Source organism: Phyllobates terribilis, unplaced genomic scaffold (assembly GCF_046119375.1).
Source record: "Phyllobates terribilis strain yellow unplaced genomic scaffold, ASM4611937v1 Scaffold_7__3_contigs__length_470593459, whole genome shotgun sequence".
Classification (NCBI taxonomy): domain Eukaryota; kingdom Metazoa; phylum Chordata; class Amphibia; order Anura; family Dendrobatidae; genus Phyllobates; species Phyllobates terribilis.
The window spans coordinates 425,276,431-425,293,301 of record NW_027362767.1 but is presented as its reverse complement, the minus strand read 5'-3'; the positions used below and the strand labels follow the sequence as shown (position 1 = coordinate 425,293,301).

At 46.7% G+C, this 16,871-nt stretch overlaps 1 protein-coding gene across 2 annotated transcripts in view; it reads right to left on the bottom strand.

Moving 5' to 3' along the window:
• TNXB (tenascin XB) overlaps nucleotides 1-16,871 on the bottom strand; it is a 94,831-nt gene that overhangs the window by 66,035 nt on the left and 11,925 nt on the right. For both annotated transcript variants that reach the window (XM_073641871.1, XM_073641870.1), the window contains exon 2: nucleotides 3,932-4,164. In XM_073641871.1, the coding sequence (XP_073497972.1) occupies nucleotides 3,932-4,133 (202 nt within the window). In that variant the 5' untranslated portion in view covers nucleotides 4,134-4,164. The remainder of the gene's footprint in view (nucleotides 1-3,931; nucleotides 4,165-16,871) is intronic.

The following is a 16,871-nucleotide window of genomic DNA, read 5'->3' as shown; positions in this document are numbered from 1 at the left end:
CCGCCCCCAGCGCCTCCACCAGCCGATCACACCTGATAGAAGTGTATGAGCCGCCCCGAGCGCCTCCACAAGCCGATCACACCTGATAGAAGTGTATAAGCCGCCCCCAGCGCCTCCACCAGCCGATCACACATGATAGAAGTGTATGAGCCGCCCCCAGCGCCTCCACCAGCCGATCACACCTGATAGAAGTGTATGAGCCGCCCCCAGCACCTCCACCAGCCGATCACACCTGATAGAAGTGTATGAGCCGCCCCCAGCACCGCCACCAGCTGATCACACCTGATAGAAGTGTATGAGCCGCCCCCAGCGCCTCCACCAGCCGATCACACCTGATAGAAGTGTATGAGCCGCCCCCAGCGGCTCCACAAGCCGATCACACCTGATAGAAGTGTATGAGCCGCCCCCAGCGCCTCCACCAGCCGATCACACCTGATAGAAGTGTATGAGCCGCCCCCAGCGCCTCCACCAGCCGATCACACCTGATAGAAGTGTATGAGCCGCCCCCAGCGCCTCCACCAGCCGATCACACCTGATAGAAGTGTATGAGCCGCCCCCAGCGCCTCCACCAGCCGATCACACCTGATAGAAGTGTATGAGCCGCCCCGAGCACCTCCACCAGCCGATCACACCTGATAGAAGTGTATGAGCCGCCCCAGCGCCTCCACCAGCCGATCACACCTGATAGAAGTGTATGAGCCGCCCCCAGCGCCTCCACAAGCCGATCACACCTGATAGAAGTGTATGAGCGCCCCCAGCGCCTCCAACAGCCGATCACACATGATAGAAGTGTATGAGCCGCCCCCAGCGCCTCCACCAGCCGATCACACCTGATAGAAGTGTATGAGCCGCCCCGAGCGCCTCCACCAGCCGATCACACCTGATAGAAGTGTATGAGCCGCCCCCAGCGCCTCCACCAGCCGATCACATCTGATAGAAGTGTATGAGCCGCCCCCAGCACCGCCACGAGCCGATCACACCTGATAGAAGTGTATGAGCCGCCCCGAGCACCTCCACCAGCCGATCACACCTGATAGAAGTGTATGAGCCGCCCCAGCGCCTCCACCAGCCGATCACACCTGATAGAAGTGTATGAGCCGCCCCCAGCGCCTCCACCAGCCGATCACACCTGATAGAAGTGTATGAGCCGCCCCCAGCGCCTCCACCAGCCGATCACACCTGATGCCTGTATCTATGACTGTGGTGTCGGCCTCGGTCTCCGACAGGTAATAGGGGAAGCCGCTCATTAAATACAAAGGGACGTGGGATTAAGGGCAAACGTTGGGAACGGCCACGACCCGCGCTGCACTACGGACAGCTGGCTACGGAATTAAAATATGTTCTCCTCCCAGAGAATATCTGACTGCTGTCCAGTTACAATGAGCATTTCTGCAGTCTGTGAATCTGGATAAACAGTGTTTTACGAGTCTGGTGGGAACGCAGCGATTCTTAGCCATCGTGCCAGAAATGGATTGAGACCTGCTTCTCCACCTCCCCCTAGAAAAGCATAAAACCACATTTAAAGGGCAAATGTCCTAAAGATAAAAGCACCTGGTTTCTGCCAGGTGCCACCAATCTGTAGACTTTATACCATAAATATGTAATTTCTATTACCTGGTGTAAATGCCGCCGTTCTCCTGAATCCGGTGGTGCTTTTCTTTCATTCCTGTGCCTCTCCGTTCCTGAGATATGACCCCTTCTTCCTTGTATATAAACCGAGTCATATTTTTATCCAACTGGGTGTGGATTTTAGGGAGAAGAGTGAAAGACCACGCCTACTTGGTTAAAAAGATTCGATTTATATACAATGAAGGGGCCATATCTCAGGAACGGAGAGGCACAGGAAGAAAAGGAAAACATCGCCGGATTCAGGAGAACAGCGGCATTTACACAAGATCAAAAAATTATATATTTTTGGGCAAGTGACAGGTCTTCTTTAAGGTGCCCATACATGTTAGATTACAGTTAAAGTGGTCAACTATCCAATGTGTATGTCTCATGACTCTCCTACAAGGGAAAATAAGGACTGGACATGAAGAATTTCTTCATCTGATCTTTCTGATCTCAAGGGAGATAAGAGGAGTCTGGCAGTCATTGAGGGTTGCCGCCTTAGGCGAAGGTCTCATCTTGTCTCATGGAGAGTGCATCTCTGGGTATAATGGTAGAAATACTAACCATACTACTCTCTGTACTCATAAAATCTTCTTTCCCAGAGACAATGATAAGGCAGCCTTTATTAAAGGGAATGTACCATTAGAAAATGACTTCTTGTTTAAATCAGGTTTGTATGTTAAACGTGTTTTTACATTTTTTTATATTAGTGGTATTTTTCAGTTTTGCATATTATGAAAAAAATCTGAACTCTTGCAATTTTCGCACTGGCAACTAGAGGTAATATTAGACTCCTACTTCCTATTTTTCACATGGACATTTGCAGTAATAGACTGACTCAGGCCCTATGTGTTTGCATAGGAGCATTATCTGTGCATGCTCAGTGACATCACCTATTGTGAATGGTGGATCCTGTGTTATCTACTGTATATAGAGGTGTTATCTGTCATTGTACAAGAGGAGGGGGAGGAGGTGAGATGTGGCATCACCTATTGTGAATGGTGGATCCTGTGTTATCTACTGTATATAGAGGTGTTATCTGTCATTGTACAGGAGGGGGAGGAGGTGAGATGTGGCATCACCTATTGTGAATGGTGGATCCTGTGTTATCTACTGTATATAGAGGTGTTATCTGTCATTGTACAGGAGGGGGAGGAGGTGAGATGTGGCATCACCTATTGTGAATGGTGGATCCTGTGTTATCTACTGTATATAGAGGTGTTATCAGTCATTGTACAGGAGGGGGAGGAGGTGAGATGTGGCATCATCTATTGTGAATGGTGAATCCTGTGTTATCTTCTGTATATAGAGGTGTTATCAGTCATTGCACAGGAGGAGGAGGTGAGATGTGATATCACCTATTGTGAATGGTGGATCCTGTGTTATCTACTGTATATAGAGGTGTTATCTGTCATTGTACAGGAGGGGAGGAGGTGAGCTGTGATATCACCTATTGTGAATAGTGGATCCTGTGTTATCTACAGTATATAGAGGTGTTATCAGTCATTGTACAGGAGGAGGAGGAGGTGAGATGTAACATCACCTATTGTGAATGGTGGATCCTGTGTTATCTACTGTATATAGAGGTGTTATCTGTCATTGTACAGGAGGAGGAGGAGGTGAGATGTAACATCACCTATTGTGAATGGTGGATCCTGTGTTATCTCTTGTATATATCAGTCATTGTAATCCTGTCTGTGATGATAAAAAATCATCAGTACGGAAACCATAAGTAGCAGTCTAATACTAGGCCAGGTCACTGTGAAAAGTGCAATATTTCTATTTTTCTTTAATATAGATAGGAGTATGGTAAAAACATATTTAAAAAAAATTCAAAACATGTATTTCCCTTTAAAGTTTTATGTTTCCAAACTGATACTCGACTCTTCAGACATTTGACACTTGGTCTGAAGATGTGGTATCGGCCTTGGGACGCACTGTCCATGTCCCCTGTGAGACTCGTCTTATGATGTCTTATCCTGCTCATTCCCGCACACAATGTGGAACCACGTCTTTCTCTTCAGTCTTTCCTTTTCCATAAACTTGAAATACTGTTCAGAACTAAAGGCATGGGCGCGACTAGGAAAGTTCTTGAGGACAAAGATGAACGAGTGGGTGAAGTGGAAAAGTTATTAACGTTAGCAAAGAAGTGTTTAATGGCTGCAAATCCTGAGAAATCACATCTGTCCCGATCATCAAGACACTGCGGTCAGGAATGGAGTGAAAACAATTGTTGAATATGACAGTGATAGGATTCAGTATAGTAATGGGGACCTCGGACTCGTTCCTGGACTCACTGGTTATGATGGGCCGCACTTACCAGCTCCACTTTGAACATTACTACAGCAGCTGGAGGAGCACTGTCCTTTTATGTCCCTGACCAACTTCTCCAAAATGGCCAGACGTTTAAGCAGGGCTTTCACCCCTTCAGCTTCTGGACACGGAGGCTGAGGAGCAGTGGAAGGTGCCGACAGGGATCCCCCAAATACGATGATAATGAGAAATAATGAAAGGAGGGACATTATAAAATAATGGGACGGATACCTGGATCACCTGTGAAAAAAGGGAGATGTTAGAATTTTTGTAAAGAAGGCCTTCCATGATGTGTGAAGTCAAGGAGGAAAGTAGGGATGAAGGAGAAAGAATTAGAGATGAGGAGATGAGAGAATGTGAAGGATGAATGAGGAGAAACAAACTGAAAAGATGCAACGAAGATGGAAGGAAAAAAATAACAACAACTGGAGGAAGATAGAAAAGAAAGGAGTAAAAATGAACTGGAGGAAAGTAGGGCTGGAGGAAAAGAGGGAAAGGTATGAAGACGAGAGGAAAGGACAATCGTAGGAAGAAGGGAATTAATGGAAGAAGTAAAGGAAATATAAGTAAAAAGGGAATACAAGAAAGGGTGAAGGGAGGACAAAGAACGTGTGAGGGAAGGGAGAAGAAAGAAGCTCTGGAGTGAAGGGAAGAAGGGCAGAAAAGGAATAAAGCAGGACAACGTGAGGAGGAGTATGGCATAGAGAGGAAAGAGTAGAGAAAGGTATGAAGAAGAAATGGATAGTAGATAAGAAGAAAGGTGTGAGGAGGAGAAAAAGTGAAGGGAGAGGACAGAACTTTCGAGTTTGAAAAGAAAAAGAAGAATAGAAAGTGTAGTAGAGTTATAGTGTAGGGAAGACAAAGACACGAGGAAGAGAAGTTATCAGGCAGGGAAGTAAGGGGAATTGGAGGAGGAAGATACAATATTAACGAGAAGAGAAAGTTAGGAGAGAAGAAAGGTGTGCAGAGAATGAGGTGTGATGGGAAAAGAAGGGTATGAAGAAAAGGAGATGAAACAAGAGAGGGACGTTCTGAGCTAAGAAGGAGAGTTAGGAGGATGGTATGAGGTAGGAGTGTAGGGAAGAAGGAAAGTCAGGCTGAGAACAAACAAAGGGAAGGGAAAAAAGCATGAGGTGAATCAGGATTAAAGGGAAGAGAAGGAAGTTCTGAGCTAGGGAAAGAGTGAAGAAGGAGTAGAATGTGTGAGGTAGAGGAGGAGTGAGGGAAGAGTAGAAGGTGAGACATGGAGGAGAGAAGGAAGGAAAGGTGTGCTATGAAGGAGGAGTGAAGAAAGGATGGAAGGTGTGAGGTAGATGAGGAGTGATTGAAAAGTAGAATGTGTGAGGTGAAGGATAAGTAGAATATGTGAGGTAGAGGAGGAGTGAGGGAAAACTAGAAGGTATTAGGTGGTGAAGTAGTGAAGGAAGAGTAGAAGTTGAGAGGTGGAAGAGGAGTGAAAGAAAGATAGAAGGTGTGAGTTAGAGGAGGAATAAGGGAAGATAATGAAGTTCTGAGGGATTAAAGGAAGGGAGAAATAAAGATTAGGGGAAATTAGGGGTGAATTAAGGGGACAGAAAGGTATGAGGTGGAGGAGGAGTGTGGGAAAAAGAAGGTGTAATGGAGACAATAAGTGATGGGTACAGGACGAGTAAAGGTAAGACAAGAAAGAAGTTGTGAGATAGAGGAGGAGAGAGGGATGTGGTAATGTACTTGTAGAGAGAAGGAAGGAAGTTCTGATCTACAGAAGAATGGAAGATGGGAGGTAGAGGAGTGTAGAGAAGAGAAGGAAGTTCAGAGCTAGAGAAGAAGTAAAGGAAAGTGAGAAGGAAGGAAATAAAGTATAGTAGAGTTTAAGGTGTGAGGTAGAGGAGGAATGAAAGACAAAAGTAAAGGAGAAAAAGTAAGTTCAGAGGTAGGAAGAAGAAGGGAAGGTATGCAGTAAAGAAGGAATGAAGAGAGAAGACGAAAGGTGTGAATAACAAAAATTAATAAAATGTGCTGTATGAAGCAGAGGAGAGTGAGAGGAAGCTGCTGTATAGCACAAAAATAGAAAAGGAACAATGGAGTTGACATTGAATAAAACCTGACAAGAGGAATAAATGGAGGGTTGAAGGAATGAATTAGCTGCAGAAGGATGGAGAAGCATACAAATAGTAACCAGAGGCAGGTGAGAGTGAAGTGGATGATGGGGGAGGAGGAGAAGGAGCTGATTACACACAATTAGAGCTGTCGTGCTGTATGAATCCCATATGGTCTCCTACGGTCCTGCACAATATCAATACAAAACCTGCAAACAATCTAAATTAACTCCAGGGAAAGCTCCGACAAGCTCTCCCAATCAAGGCTGCCAAGGAGACAACACAGAGCGGCCTCCTCGTCAGAGACCGTCCATCGCATCACATCTAAAAGTCATCAGCTGGTTTTATATGAATATTGTTTATTTCCCGTGAAAACATGAAGCTCTCAGGTTCTCCAGGACGTCGTCTCCGAGACGAGGCCGGGAACCTCCAGATGAGATCAGTATGATGGGAACCTCATCATGGGCTCTTGTAATTACTCGGCTGCATGAGTCTCGGGTTTCCTCTAAAACTCTCATCGGGTTCTTTCCAGATTCCATTTATATCAGAGCAAATCTACAGAAATTATCTGTTACAGGAAATACAGAGGGAAACTATTAAAAGGGCAAGAAAATGGAAGGTGGCTTCATCGGGACATCTGGTCTTCTAGTGTTTCGTGTCAGATCTGGTTCCTTCCTGGTCCTCCATTATGGTTAGTTATGGTTAGTTAGGAAAACATGTCTGCTTTCTTCCAGAAACAGCGCCACTCCTGTCCATGGGTTGTGTCTGGTACTGCAGTTCAGCTCTACTAAAATTTATGGAGTTGAGATACCAAACATAACCTGTAGATAGCTGTAGCGCTGATTTTAGCGGAAAGCAGCCATGTGTTACCAACCAAGGACAATACCATTAAAGAGCAATTCCACCAATAAAATAAAAAATATATATTTTTGGTCCCAAAAATCACAGCTGTGACATTTTGTTTTTAGAAAGAACTACAATCGCTTATCTCTCAATAGAGAATCACATTTTTTTGTTCTAGAATTTTTTTTCTTTATTTTTTCTTGTTAAATTTTTTTGATTATTAAAATTAGAAATTTAAAAAATTAAAGATGTTGTTTCCCCTTGTTCAAAAAAATATATACAACTAATAAAAGTTTTTTCATTATTAAATAAAATGCATATATTTTTAGCTAAAAAAAAATCACTTTTCATTAAAAATTTTGCACCATTAACCTTCTTTAGCCTCAGTGTTGAACGGCTTATTGATGGCTGCAGAATGGGTTAACTGAGAATCCGTCAGTGAGCTCGTTCTGATAAATGGGAGATTTTCTAACTCTTTTATCATCTTTTTCTGAGCTCCTCTCAGCTGATTTATGTTGAATGTGCCGGGAAACAAAGAGCCAAATAGACCAACATTTTTAATTAAACTGAATTGAAAATATATTTTAGCCCCAAATATTTGCATTTAAGTAAAAAAAAAAAATGAACCCAGAGGTGGTCAACACAGCCAGCATGTAATACTGCATTTCCCCTACAGTTGGCGCCATAGGAAAAATGAGTGAGAGAACTCGGCTCCATCTAGTGATCACAACCGATCATTGATCGCTAGAGATACCGTCCCTGTTCTCTATCTCACAGCTGGAGCAGTCGAGGCCGAGATGTTTTTGCCAGGAAATCCTGTTGCTCCTAGGACGAGCATTGAGTAACGACTTGCCAAGAGAACAAAAGCTGTTTACTGCTTGTACCGTAGAGAATTCTTCCTAAGTAGCAGAAGTAGGTATCTCGTAGGATTACACAGATCGCCCGGCTGTCACCCCTCAGCTATGATATCATAAAAAAATTTGTCATAACCAGGATAAACAATAATGAGCGACTCTTTCCTTATAACTAAAAAATTCCATTTCATTTAACTATTGTTGGCCGGCTCGGAAATATCTTGGTTATATAACTTGCGCCCTGTGTCCAGAAATTACACTGCGAGGTTATGATGATATTGTCATACCAACCATTATACACAATCCATAGCGTAGACAGCAAATCTGCACCAGCCCCCTCTCCCCACACAGACCACCATGTGCGAGATCCATACATGACATAGGATTGTATAACAGCCCGGTCTGCTGGTATCACATTACTGGGCAATTATAATCACATGCAATTACAACTCTGCACCAGTAATCGGCTCGAAAACCACAAGACTCATAGCTATGCAAACTAAGTGATTTATTGATAGAGAAATGTAAAGATACGTGAGATTCCCCTGGTGGCCCAGAGTAGGAAAATAGATAATGAAAGCATCCATGCTGAGTATTGAATGTGTAAGGTAGGCTTCCCTGGTAGTCTATTAGTAGGGAAAGGGTAATGTAAACTTACCAGGTGGTGTTCATTAGAAACAAGGTAATGTAAGTTTCCCTGGTGGTCTAGAGCAGGGAAGAGGATATATATATATATATAAGCTTCCATTGTGGCCTTGTTTAAGGTAGTGGGTAATGTAAGCTTCCCAGGTGGTCTAGAGTAGGGCAAGGGTAATGTAAGCTGCCCAGGTGGTCTAGAGTAGGGCAAGGGTAATGTAAGCTTCCCAGGTGGTCTAGAGTAGGGCAAGGGTAATGTAAGCTGCCCAGTTGGTCTAGAGTAGGGAGGGGGTAATGTAAGATTCCCAGGTGGTCTAGAGTAGGGAAATGGGAAATGTAAGCTTCCCAGGTGGTCTAGAGTAGGAAAGGGGTAATGTAAGCTTCTCAGGTGGTCTAGAGTAGGGAAGGGGTAATATAAGCTTTCCTGGTGGTGTAGAGTAGGGAAGGGGTAATGTAAGCTTCCCAGGTGGTCTAGAGTAGGGAATGGGTAACGTAAACCTCACAGGTGATCTAGACTAGGGAAGGGGTAATGTAAGCTTCCCAGGTGGTCTAGAGTAGGGAAGGGGTAATGTAAGCTTCCCAGGTGGTCCAGAGTAGGGAAGGGGTAATGTAAGCTTCCCAGGTGGTCTAGAGTAGGGAAGGGGTAATGTAAGCTTCCCAGGTGGTCCAGAGTAGGGAAGGGGTAATGTAAGCTTCCCAGGTGGTCTAGAGTAGGGAAGGGGTAATGTAAGCTTCCCAGGTGGTCTAGAGTAGGAAAGGAGGAATGTAATCTCCCCAGGTGGTCTGGAGTAGGGAAGGGGTAATGTAAGCTTCCCAGGTGGTCTAGAGTAGGGAAGGGGTAATGTAAGCATCCCAGGTGGTCTAGAGTAGGGAATGGGTAACGTCATCCTCAAAGGTGGTCTAGACTAGGGAATGGGTAATGTAAGCTTCTCAGGTGATCTGCAGTAGGGAAGGGGTAATGTAAACTTCGCAGGTGGTCTCGAGTAGGGAAGGGGGAATGTAAACTAACCAGATGGACTAGAGTACCGAAGCGGTAATGTAAGCTTCTCAGGTGGTCTATAGTAGGGAAGGGGTAATGTAAGTTTCTCAGGTGGTATAGTGTAGGGAAGGGGTAATGTAAGCTGCCCAGTTGGTCTAGAGTAGGGAGGGGGTAATGTAAGCTTCCCAGGTGGTCTAGAGTAGGGAAAGGGGAAATGTAAGCTTCCCAGGTGGTCTAGAGTAGGAAAGGGGTAATGTAAGCTTCTCAGGTGGTCTAGAGTAGGGAAGGGGTAATATAAGCTTCCCTGGTGGTCTAGAGTAGGGAAGGGGTAATGTAAGCTTCCCAGGTGGTCTAGAGTAGGGAATGGGTAACGTAAAGCTCACAGGTGATCTAGACTAGGGAAGGGGTAATGTAAGCTTCCCAGGTGGTCTAGAGTAGGGAAGGGGTAATGTAAGCTTCCCAGGTGGTCCAGAGTAGGGAAGGGGTAATGTAAGCTTCCCAGGTGGTCTAGAGTAGGGAAAGGGTAATGTAAGTTTCCCAGGTGGTCCAGAATAGGGAAGGGGTAATGTAAGCTTCCCAGGTGGTCTAGAGAAGGAAAGGAGGAATGTAATCTCCCCAGGTGGTCTAGAGTAGGGAAGGGGTAATGTAAGCTTCCCAGGTGGTCTAGAGTAGGGAAGGGTAATGTAAGCATCCCAGGTGGTCTAGAGTAGGGAATGGGTAACGTCATCCTCAAAGGTGGTCTAGACTAGGGAAGGGCTAATGTAAGCTTCTCAGGTGATCTGCAGTAGGGAAGGGGTAATGTAAACTTCGCAGGTGGTCTCGAGTAGGGAAGGGGGAATGTAAACTAACCAGATGGACTAGAGTAGCGAAGCGGTAATGTAAGCTTCTCAAGTGGTCTATAGTAGGGAAGGGGTAATGTAAGTTTCTCAGGTGGTCTAGAGTAGGGAAGGGGTAATGTAAGCTTCAAAAGTGGTCTAGATTAGGGAAGGGGTAATGTAAGCTTCCCAGGTGGTCTAGAGTAGGGAAGGTGTAATGTAAGCTTCCCAGGTGGTCTACAGTAGGGAAGGGGTAATGTAAGCTTCCTAGGTGGTCTAGAGTAGGGAAGGGGTAATGTAAGCTTTCCAGGTGGTCTAGAGAAGGGAAGGGGTAATGTAAGATTCTCAGGTGGTCTAGAGTTGGGAAGGGGAAATGTAAACTCACCAGGTGGTCTAGAGAAGGGAAGGGGTAATGTAACTTTCTCAGGTGGTCTAGAGTAGGGAACGGGTAATTTAAGCTTCCCAGGTGGTCTAGAGTAGGGCAGGGGTAATGTAAGCTTCCCAGGTGGTCTAGAGTAGGGAAGGGGTAATGTAAGCTTCCCAGGTGGTCAAGAGTAGGGAAAGGGTAATGTAAGCTTCCCAGGAGGTCTAGAGTAGGGAAGGGGTAATGTAACTTTCTCAGGTGGTCTAGAGTAGGGAACGGGTAATGTAAGCTTCCCAGGTGGTCTAGAGTAGGGCAGGGGTAATGTAAGCTTCCCAGGTGGTCTAGAGTAGGGAAGAGGTAATGTAAGCTTCCCAGGTGGTCTAGAGTAGGGAAAGGGTAATGTAAGCTTCCCAGGTGGTCTAGAGTAGGGAAGGGGTAATGTAAACTTCCCAGGTGGTCTAGAGTAGGGAAGGGGTAATTTAAAAGTCTCTGGTGGTCTAGAGCAGGAAAGGGGTAATGAAAGCTTCCCAGGTGGTCTAGAGTAGGGAAGGGGTAACATAATCTTCCCTGGTGGTCTAGAGTAGGGAAGGGGTAATGTAGGCTTCTCAGGTGGTCTAGAGTAGGGAACGGGTAATATAAGCTTCCCTGGTGGTCTAGAGTAGGGAGGGGGTAATGTAAGCTTCCCAGGTGGTCTAGAGTAGGGAAGGGGTAATGTAAGCTTCTCAAGTGGTCTAGAGTAGGGATGGGGTAATGTAAGCTTCTTATGTGGTCTAGAGTAGGGAAGGGATAATGTAAGCTTCCCAGGTGGTCTAAAGTAGGGAAAGGGTAATGTAAGCTTCCCAGGTGGTCTAGAGTAGGGAAAGGGTAATGTAAGCTTCCCAGGTGGTCTAGAGTAGGGCAGGGGTAATGTAAGCTTCCCAGGTGGTCTAGAGTAGGTAAGGGCTAATGTAAGCTTCCCAGGTGGTCTAGAGTAGGGAAAGGGGAAATGTAAGCTTCCCAGGTGGTCTAGAGTAGGGAAGGGGTAATGTAGGCTTCTCAGGGGGTCTAGAGTAGGGAAGGGGTAATATAAGCTTCCCTGGTGATCTAGAGTAGGGAGGGGGTAATGTAAGCTTCCCAGGTGGTCTACAGTAGGGAAGGGGCAATGTAAGCTTCCCAGGTGGTCTAGAGTAGGGAAGGGGTAATGTAAGCTTCCCAGGTGGTCTAGAGAAGGGCAGGGGTAATGCAAGCTTCTCAGGTGGTCTAGAGTAGGGAAGGGGTAATGTAAGCTTCCCAGGTGGTCCAGAGCAGGGAAAGGGTAATGTAAGCTTCCCAGGTGGTCTAGAGTAGGGAAAGGGTAATGTAAGCTTCTCAGGTGGTCTAGAGTAGGGCAGGGGTAATGTAAACTTCCCAGGTGGTCTAGAGTAGGGAAGGGGTAATTTAAAACTCTCAGGTGGTCTAGAGTAGAGAAGGGGGAATGTAAGCTTCCCAGGTGGTCTAGAGTAGGGAAGGGGTAATATAAGCTTCCCTGGTGGTCTAGAGCAGGAAAGGGGTAATGTAAGCTTCCCAGGAGGTCTAGAGTAGGGAGGCGGTAATATAATCTTCCCTGGTGGTCTAGAGTAGGGAAAGGGTAATGTAGGCTTCTCAGGTGGTCTAGAGTAGGGAAGGGGTAATATAAGCTTCCCTGGTGGTCTAGAGTAGGTAGGGGGTAATGTAAGCCTCCCAGGTGGTCTAGAGTAGGAAAGGGGCAGTGTAAGCTTTCCAGGTGGTCTAGAGTAGGGAAGGGATAATGTAAACTTCCCAGGTGGTCTAGAGTAGGGAAGGGGTAATGTAAGCTTCTCAAGTGGTCTAGAGTAGGGAAGGGGTAATGTAAGCTTCTTATGTGGTCTAGAGTAGGGAAGGGGTAATGTAAGCTTCCCAGGTGGTCTAGAGTAGGGAAGGGGTAATGTAAGCTTCCCAGGTGGTCCAGAGTAGGGAAGGGGTAATGTAAGCTTCCCAGGTGGTCTAGAGTAGGGAAGGGGTAAGGTAAGCTTCCCAGGTGGTCTAGAGTAGGAAAAGAGGAATGTAATCTCCCCAGGTGGTCTAGACTAGGGAAGGGGTAATGTAAGCTTCCCAGGTGGTCTAGAGTAGGGAAGGGGTAATGTAAGCATCCCAGGTGGTCTAGAGTAGGGAATGGGTAACGTCATCCTCAAAGGTGGTCTAGACTAGGGAATGGGTAATGTAAGCTTCTCAGGTGATCTGCAGTAGGGAAGGGGTAATGTAAACTTCGCAGGTGGTCTCGAGTAGGGAAGGGGGAATGTAAACTAACCAGATGGACTAGAGTACCGAAGCGGTAATGTAAGCTTCTCAGGTGGTCTATAGTAGGGAAGGGGTAATGTAAGTTTCTCAGGTGGTATAGTGTAGGGAAGGGGTAATGTAAGCTGCCCAGTTGGTCTAGAGTAGGGAGGGGGTAATGTAAGCTTCCCAGGTGGTCTAGAGTAGGGAAAGGGGAAATGTAAGCTTCCCAGGTGGTCTAGAGTAGGAAAGGGGTAATGTAAGCTTCTCAGGTGGTCTAGAGTAGGGAAGGGGTAATATAAGCTTCCCTGGTGGTCTAGAGTAGGGAAGGGGTAATGTAAGCTTCCCAGGTGGTCTAGAGTAGGGAATGGGTAACGTAAACCTCACAGGTGATCTAGACTAGGGAAGGGGTAATGTAAGCTTCCCAGGTGGTCTAGAGTAGGGAAGGGGTAATGTAAGCTTCCCAGGTGGTCCAGAGTAGGGAAGGGGTAATGTAAGCTTCCCAGGTGGTCTAGAGTAGGGAAAGGGTAATGTAAGCTTCCCAGGTGGTCCAGAATAGGGAAGGGGTAATGTAAGCTTCCCAGGTGGTCTAGAGAAGGAAAGGAGGAATGTAATCTCCCCAGGTGGTCTAGAGTAGGGAAGGGGTAATGTAAGCTTCCCAGGTGGTCTAGAGTAGGGAAGGGTAATGTAAGCATCCCAGGTGGTCTAGAGTAGGGAATGGGTAACGTCATCCTCAAAGGTGGTCTAGACTAGGGAATGGGTAATGTAAGCTTCTCAGGTGATCTGCAGTAGGGAAGGGGTAATGTAAACTTCGCAGGTGGTCTCGAGTAGGGAAGGGGGAATGTAAACTAACCAGATGGACTAGAGTACCGAAGCGGTAATGTAAGCTTCTCAGGTGGTCTATAGTAGGGAAGGGGTAATGTAAGTTTCTCAGGTGGTATAGTGTAGGGAAGGGGTAATGTAAGCTGCCCAGTTGGTCTAGAGTAGGGAGGGGGTAATGTAAGCTTCCCAGGTGGTCTAGAGTAGGGAAAGGGGAAATGTAAGCTTCCCAGGTGGTCTAGAGTAGGAAAGGGGTAATGTAAGCTTCTCAGGTGGTCTAGAGTAGGGAAGGGGTAATATAAGCTTCCCTGGTGGTCTAGAGTAGGGAAGGGGTAATGTAAGCTTCCCAGGTGGTCTAGAGTAGGGAATGGGTAACGTAAACCTCACAGGTGATCTAGACTAGGGAAGGGGTAATGTAAGCTTCCCAGGTGGTCTAGAGTAGGGAAGGGGTAATGTAAGCTTCCCAGGTGGTCCAGAGTAGGGAAGGGGTAATGTAAGCTTCCCAGGTGGTCTAGAGTAGGGAAAGGGTAATGTAAGCTTCCCAGGTGGTCCAGAATAGGGAAGGGGTAATGTAAGCTTCCCAGGTGGTCTAGAGAAGGAAAGGAGGAATGTAATCTCCCCAGGTGGTCTAGAGTAGGGAAGGGGTAATGTAAGCTTCCCAGGTGGTCTAGAGTAGGGAAGGGTAATGTAAGCATCCCAGGTGGTCTAGAGTAGGGAATGGGTAACGTCATCCTCAAAGGTGGTCTAGACTAGGGAAGGGCTAATGTAAGCTTCTCAGGTGATCTGCAGTAGGGAAGGGGTAATGTAAACTTCGCAGGTGGTCTCGAGTAGGGAAGGGGGAATGTAAACTAACCAGATGGACTAGAGTAGCGAAGCGGTAATGTAAGCTTCTCAAGTGGTCTATAGTAGGGAAGGGGTAATGTAAGTTTCTCAGGTGGTCTAGAGTAGGGAAGGGGTAATGTAAGCTTCAAAAGTGGTCTAGATTAGGGAAGGGGTAATGTAAGCTTCCCAGGTGGTCTAGAGTAGGGAAGGTGTAATGTAAGCTTCCCAGGTGGTCTACAGTAGGGAAGGGGTAATGTAAGCTTCCTAGGTGGTCTAGAGTAGGGAAGGGGTAATGTAAGCTTTCCAGGTGGTCTAGAGAAGGGAAGGGGTAATGTAAGATTCTCAGGTGGTCTAGAGTTGGGAAGGGGAAATGTAAACTCACCAGGTGGTCTAGAGAAGGGAAGGGGTAATGTAACTTTCTCAGGTGGTCTAGAGTAGGGAACGGGTAATTTAAGCTTCCCAGGTGGTCTAGAGTAGGGCAGGGGTAATGTAAGCTTCCCAGGTGGTCTAGAGTAGGGAAGGGGTAATGTAAGCTTCCCAGGTGGTCAAGAGTAGGGAAAGGGTAATGTAAGCTTCCCAGGAGGTCTAGAGTAGGGAAGGGGTAATGTAACTTTCTCAGGTGGTCTAGAGTAGGGAACGGGTAATGTAAGCTTCCCAGGTGGTCTAGAGTAGGGCAGGGGTAATGTAAGCTTCCCAGGTGGTCTAGAGTAGGGAAGAGGTAATGTAAGCTTCCCAGGTGGTCTAGAGTAGGGAAAGGGTAATGTAAGCTTCCCAGGTGGTCTAGAGTAGGGAAGGGGTAATGTAAACTTCCCAGGTGGTCTAGAGTAGGGAAGGGGTAATTTAAAAGTCTCTGGTGGTCTAGAGCAGGAAAGGGGTAATGAAAGCTTCCCAGGTGGTCTAGAGTAGGGAAGGGGTAACATAATCTTCCCTGGTGGTCTAGAGTAGGGAAGGGGTAATGTAGGCTTCTCAGGTGGTCTAGAGTAGGGAACGGGTAATATAAGCTTCCCTGGTGGTCTAGAGTAGGGAGGGGGTAATGTAAGCTTCCCAGGTGGTCTAGAGTAGGGAAGGGGTAATGTAAGCTTCTCAAGTGGTCTAGAGTAGGGATGGGGTAATGTAAGCTTCTTATGTGGTCTAGAGTAGGGAAGGGATAATGTAAGCTTCCCAGGTGGTCTAAAGTAGGGAAAGGGTAATGTAAGCTTCCCAGGTGGTCTAGAGTAGGGAAAGGGTAATGTAAGCTTCCCAGGTGGTCTAGAGTAGGGCAGGGGTAATGTAAGCTTCCCAGGTGGTCTAGAGTAGGTAAGGGCTAATGTAAGCTTCCCAGGTGGTCTAGAGTAGGGAAAGGGGAAATGTAAGCTTCCCAGGTGGTCTAGAGTAGGGAAGGGGTAATGTAGGCTTCTCAGGGGGTCTAGAGTAGGGAAGGGGTAATATAAGCTTCCCTGGTGATCTAGAGTAGGGAGGGGGTAATGTAAGCTTCCCAGGTGGTCTACAGTAGGGAAGGGGCAATGTAAGCTTCCCAGGTGGTCTAGAGTAGGGAAGGGGTAATGTAAGCTTCCCAGGTGGTCTAGAGAAGGGCAGGGGTAATGCAAGCTTCTCAGGTGGTCTAGAGTAGGGAAGGGGTAATGTAAGCTTCCCAGGTGGTCTAGAGCAGGGAAAGGGTAATGTAAGCTTCCCAGGTGGTCTAGAGTAGGGAAAGGGTAATGTAAGCTTCTCAGGTGGTCTAGAGTAGGGCAGGGGTAATGTAAACTTCCCAGGTGGTCTAGAGTAGGGAAGGGGTAATTTAAAACTCTCAGGTGGTCTAGAGTAGAGAAGGGGGAATGTAAGCTTCCCAGGTGGTCTAGAGTAGGGAAGGGGTAATATAAGCTTCCCTGGTGGTCTAGAGCAGGAAAGGGGTAATGTAAGCTTCCCAGGAGGTCTAGAGTAGGGAGGCGGTAATATAATCTTCCCTGGTGGTCTAGAGTAGGGAAAGGGTAATGTAGGCTTCTCAGGTGGTCTAGAGTAGGGAAGGGGTAATATAAGCTTCCCTGGTGGTCTAGAGTAGGTAGGGGGTAATGTAAGCTTCCCAGGTGGTCTAGAGTAGGAAAGGGGCAGTGTAAGCTTTCCAGGTGGTCTAGAGTAGGGAAGGGATAATGTAAACTTCCCAGGTGGTCTAGAGTAGGGAAGGGGTAATGTAAGCTTCTCAAGTGGTCTAGAGTAGGGAAGGGGTAATGTAAGCTTCTTATGTGGTCTAGAGTAGGGAAGGGGTAATGTAAGCTTCCCAGGTGGTCTAGAGTAGGGAAGGGGTAATGTAAGCTTCCCTGGTGGTCTAGAGTAGGGAAGGGTAATGTAAGCTTCCCAGGTGGTCTAGAGTATGGAGGGGGTAATGTAAGCTTCCCAGGTGGTCTAGAGTAGGGAAGGGGTAATGTAAGCTTCTCAAGTTGTCTAGAGTAGGGAAGGGGTAATGTAAGCTTCTTATGTGGTCTAGAGTAGGGAAGGGGTAATGTAAGCTTC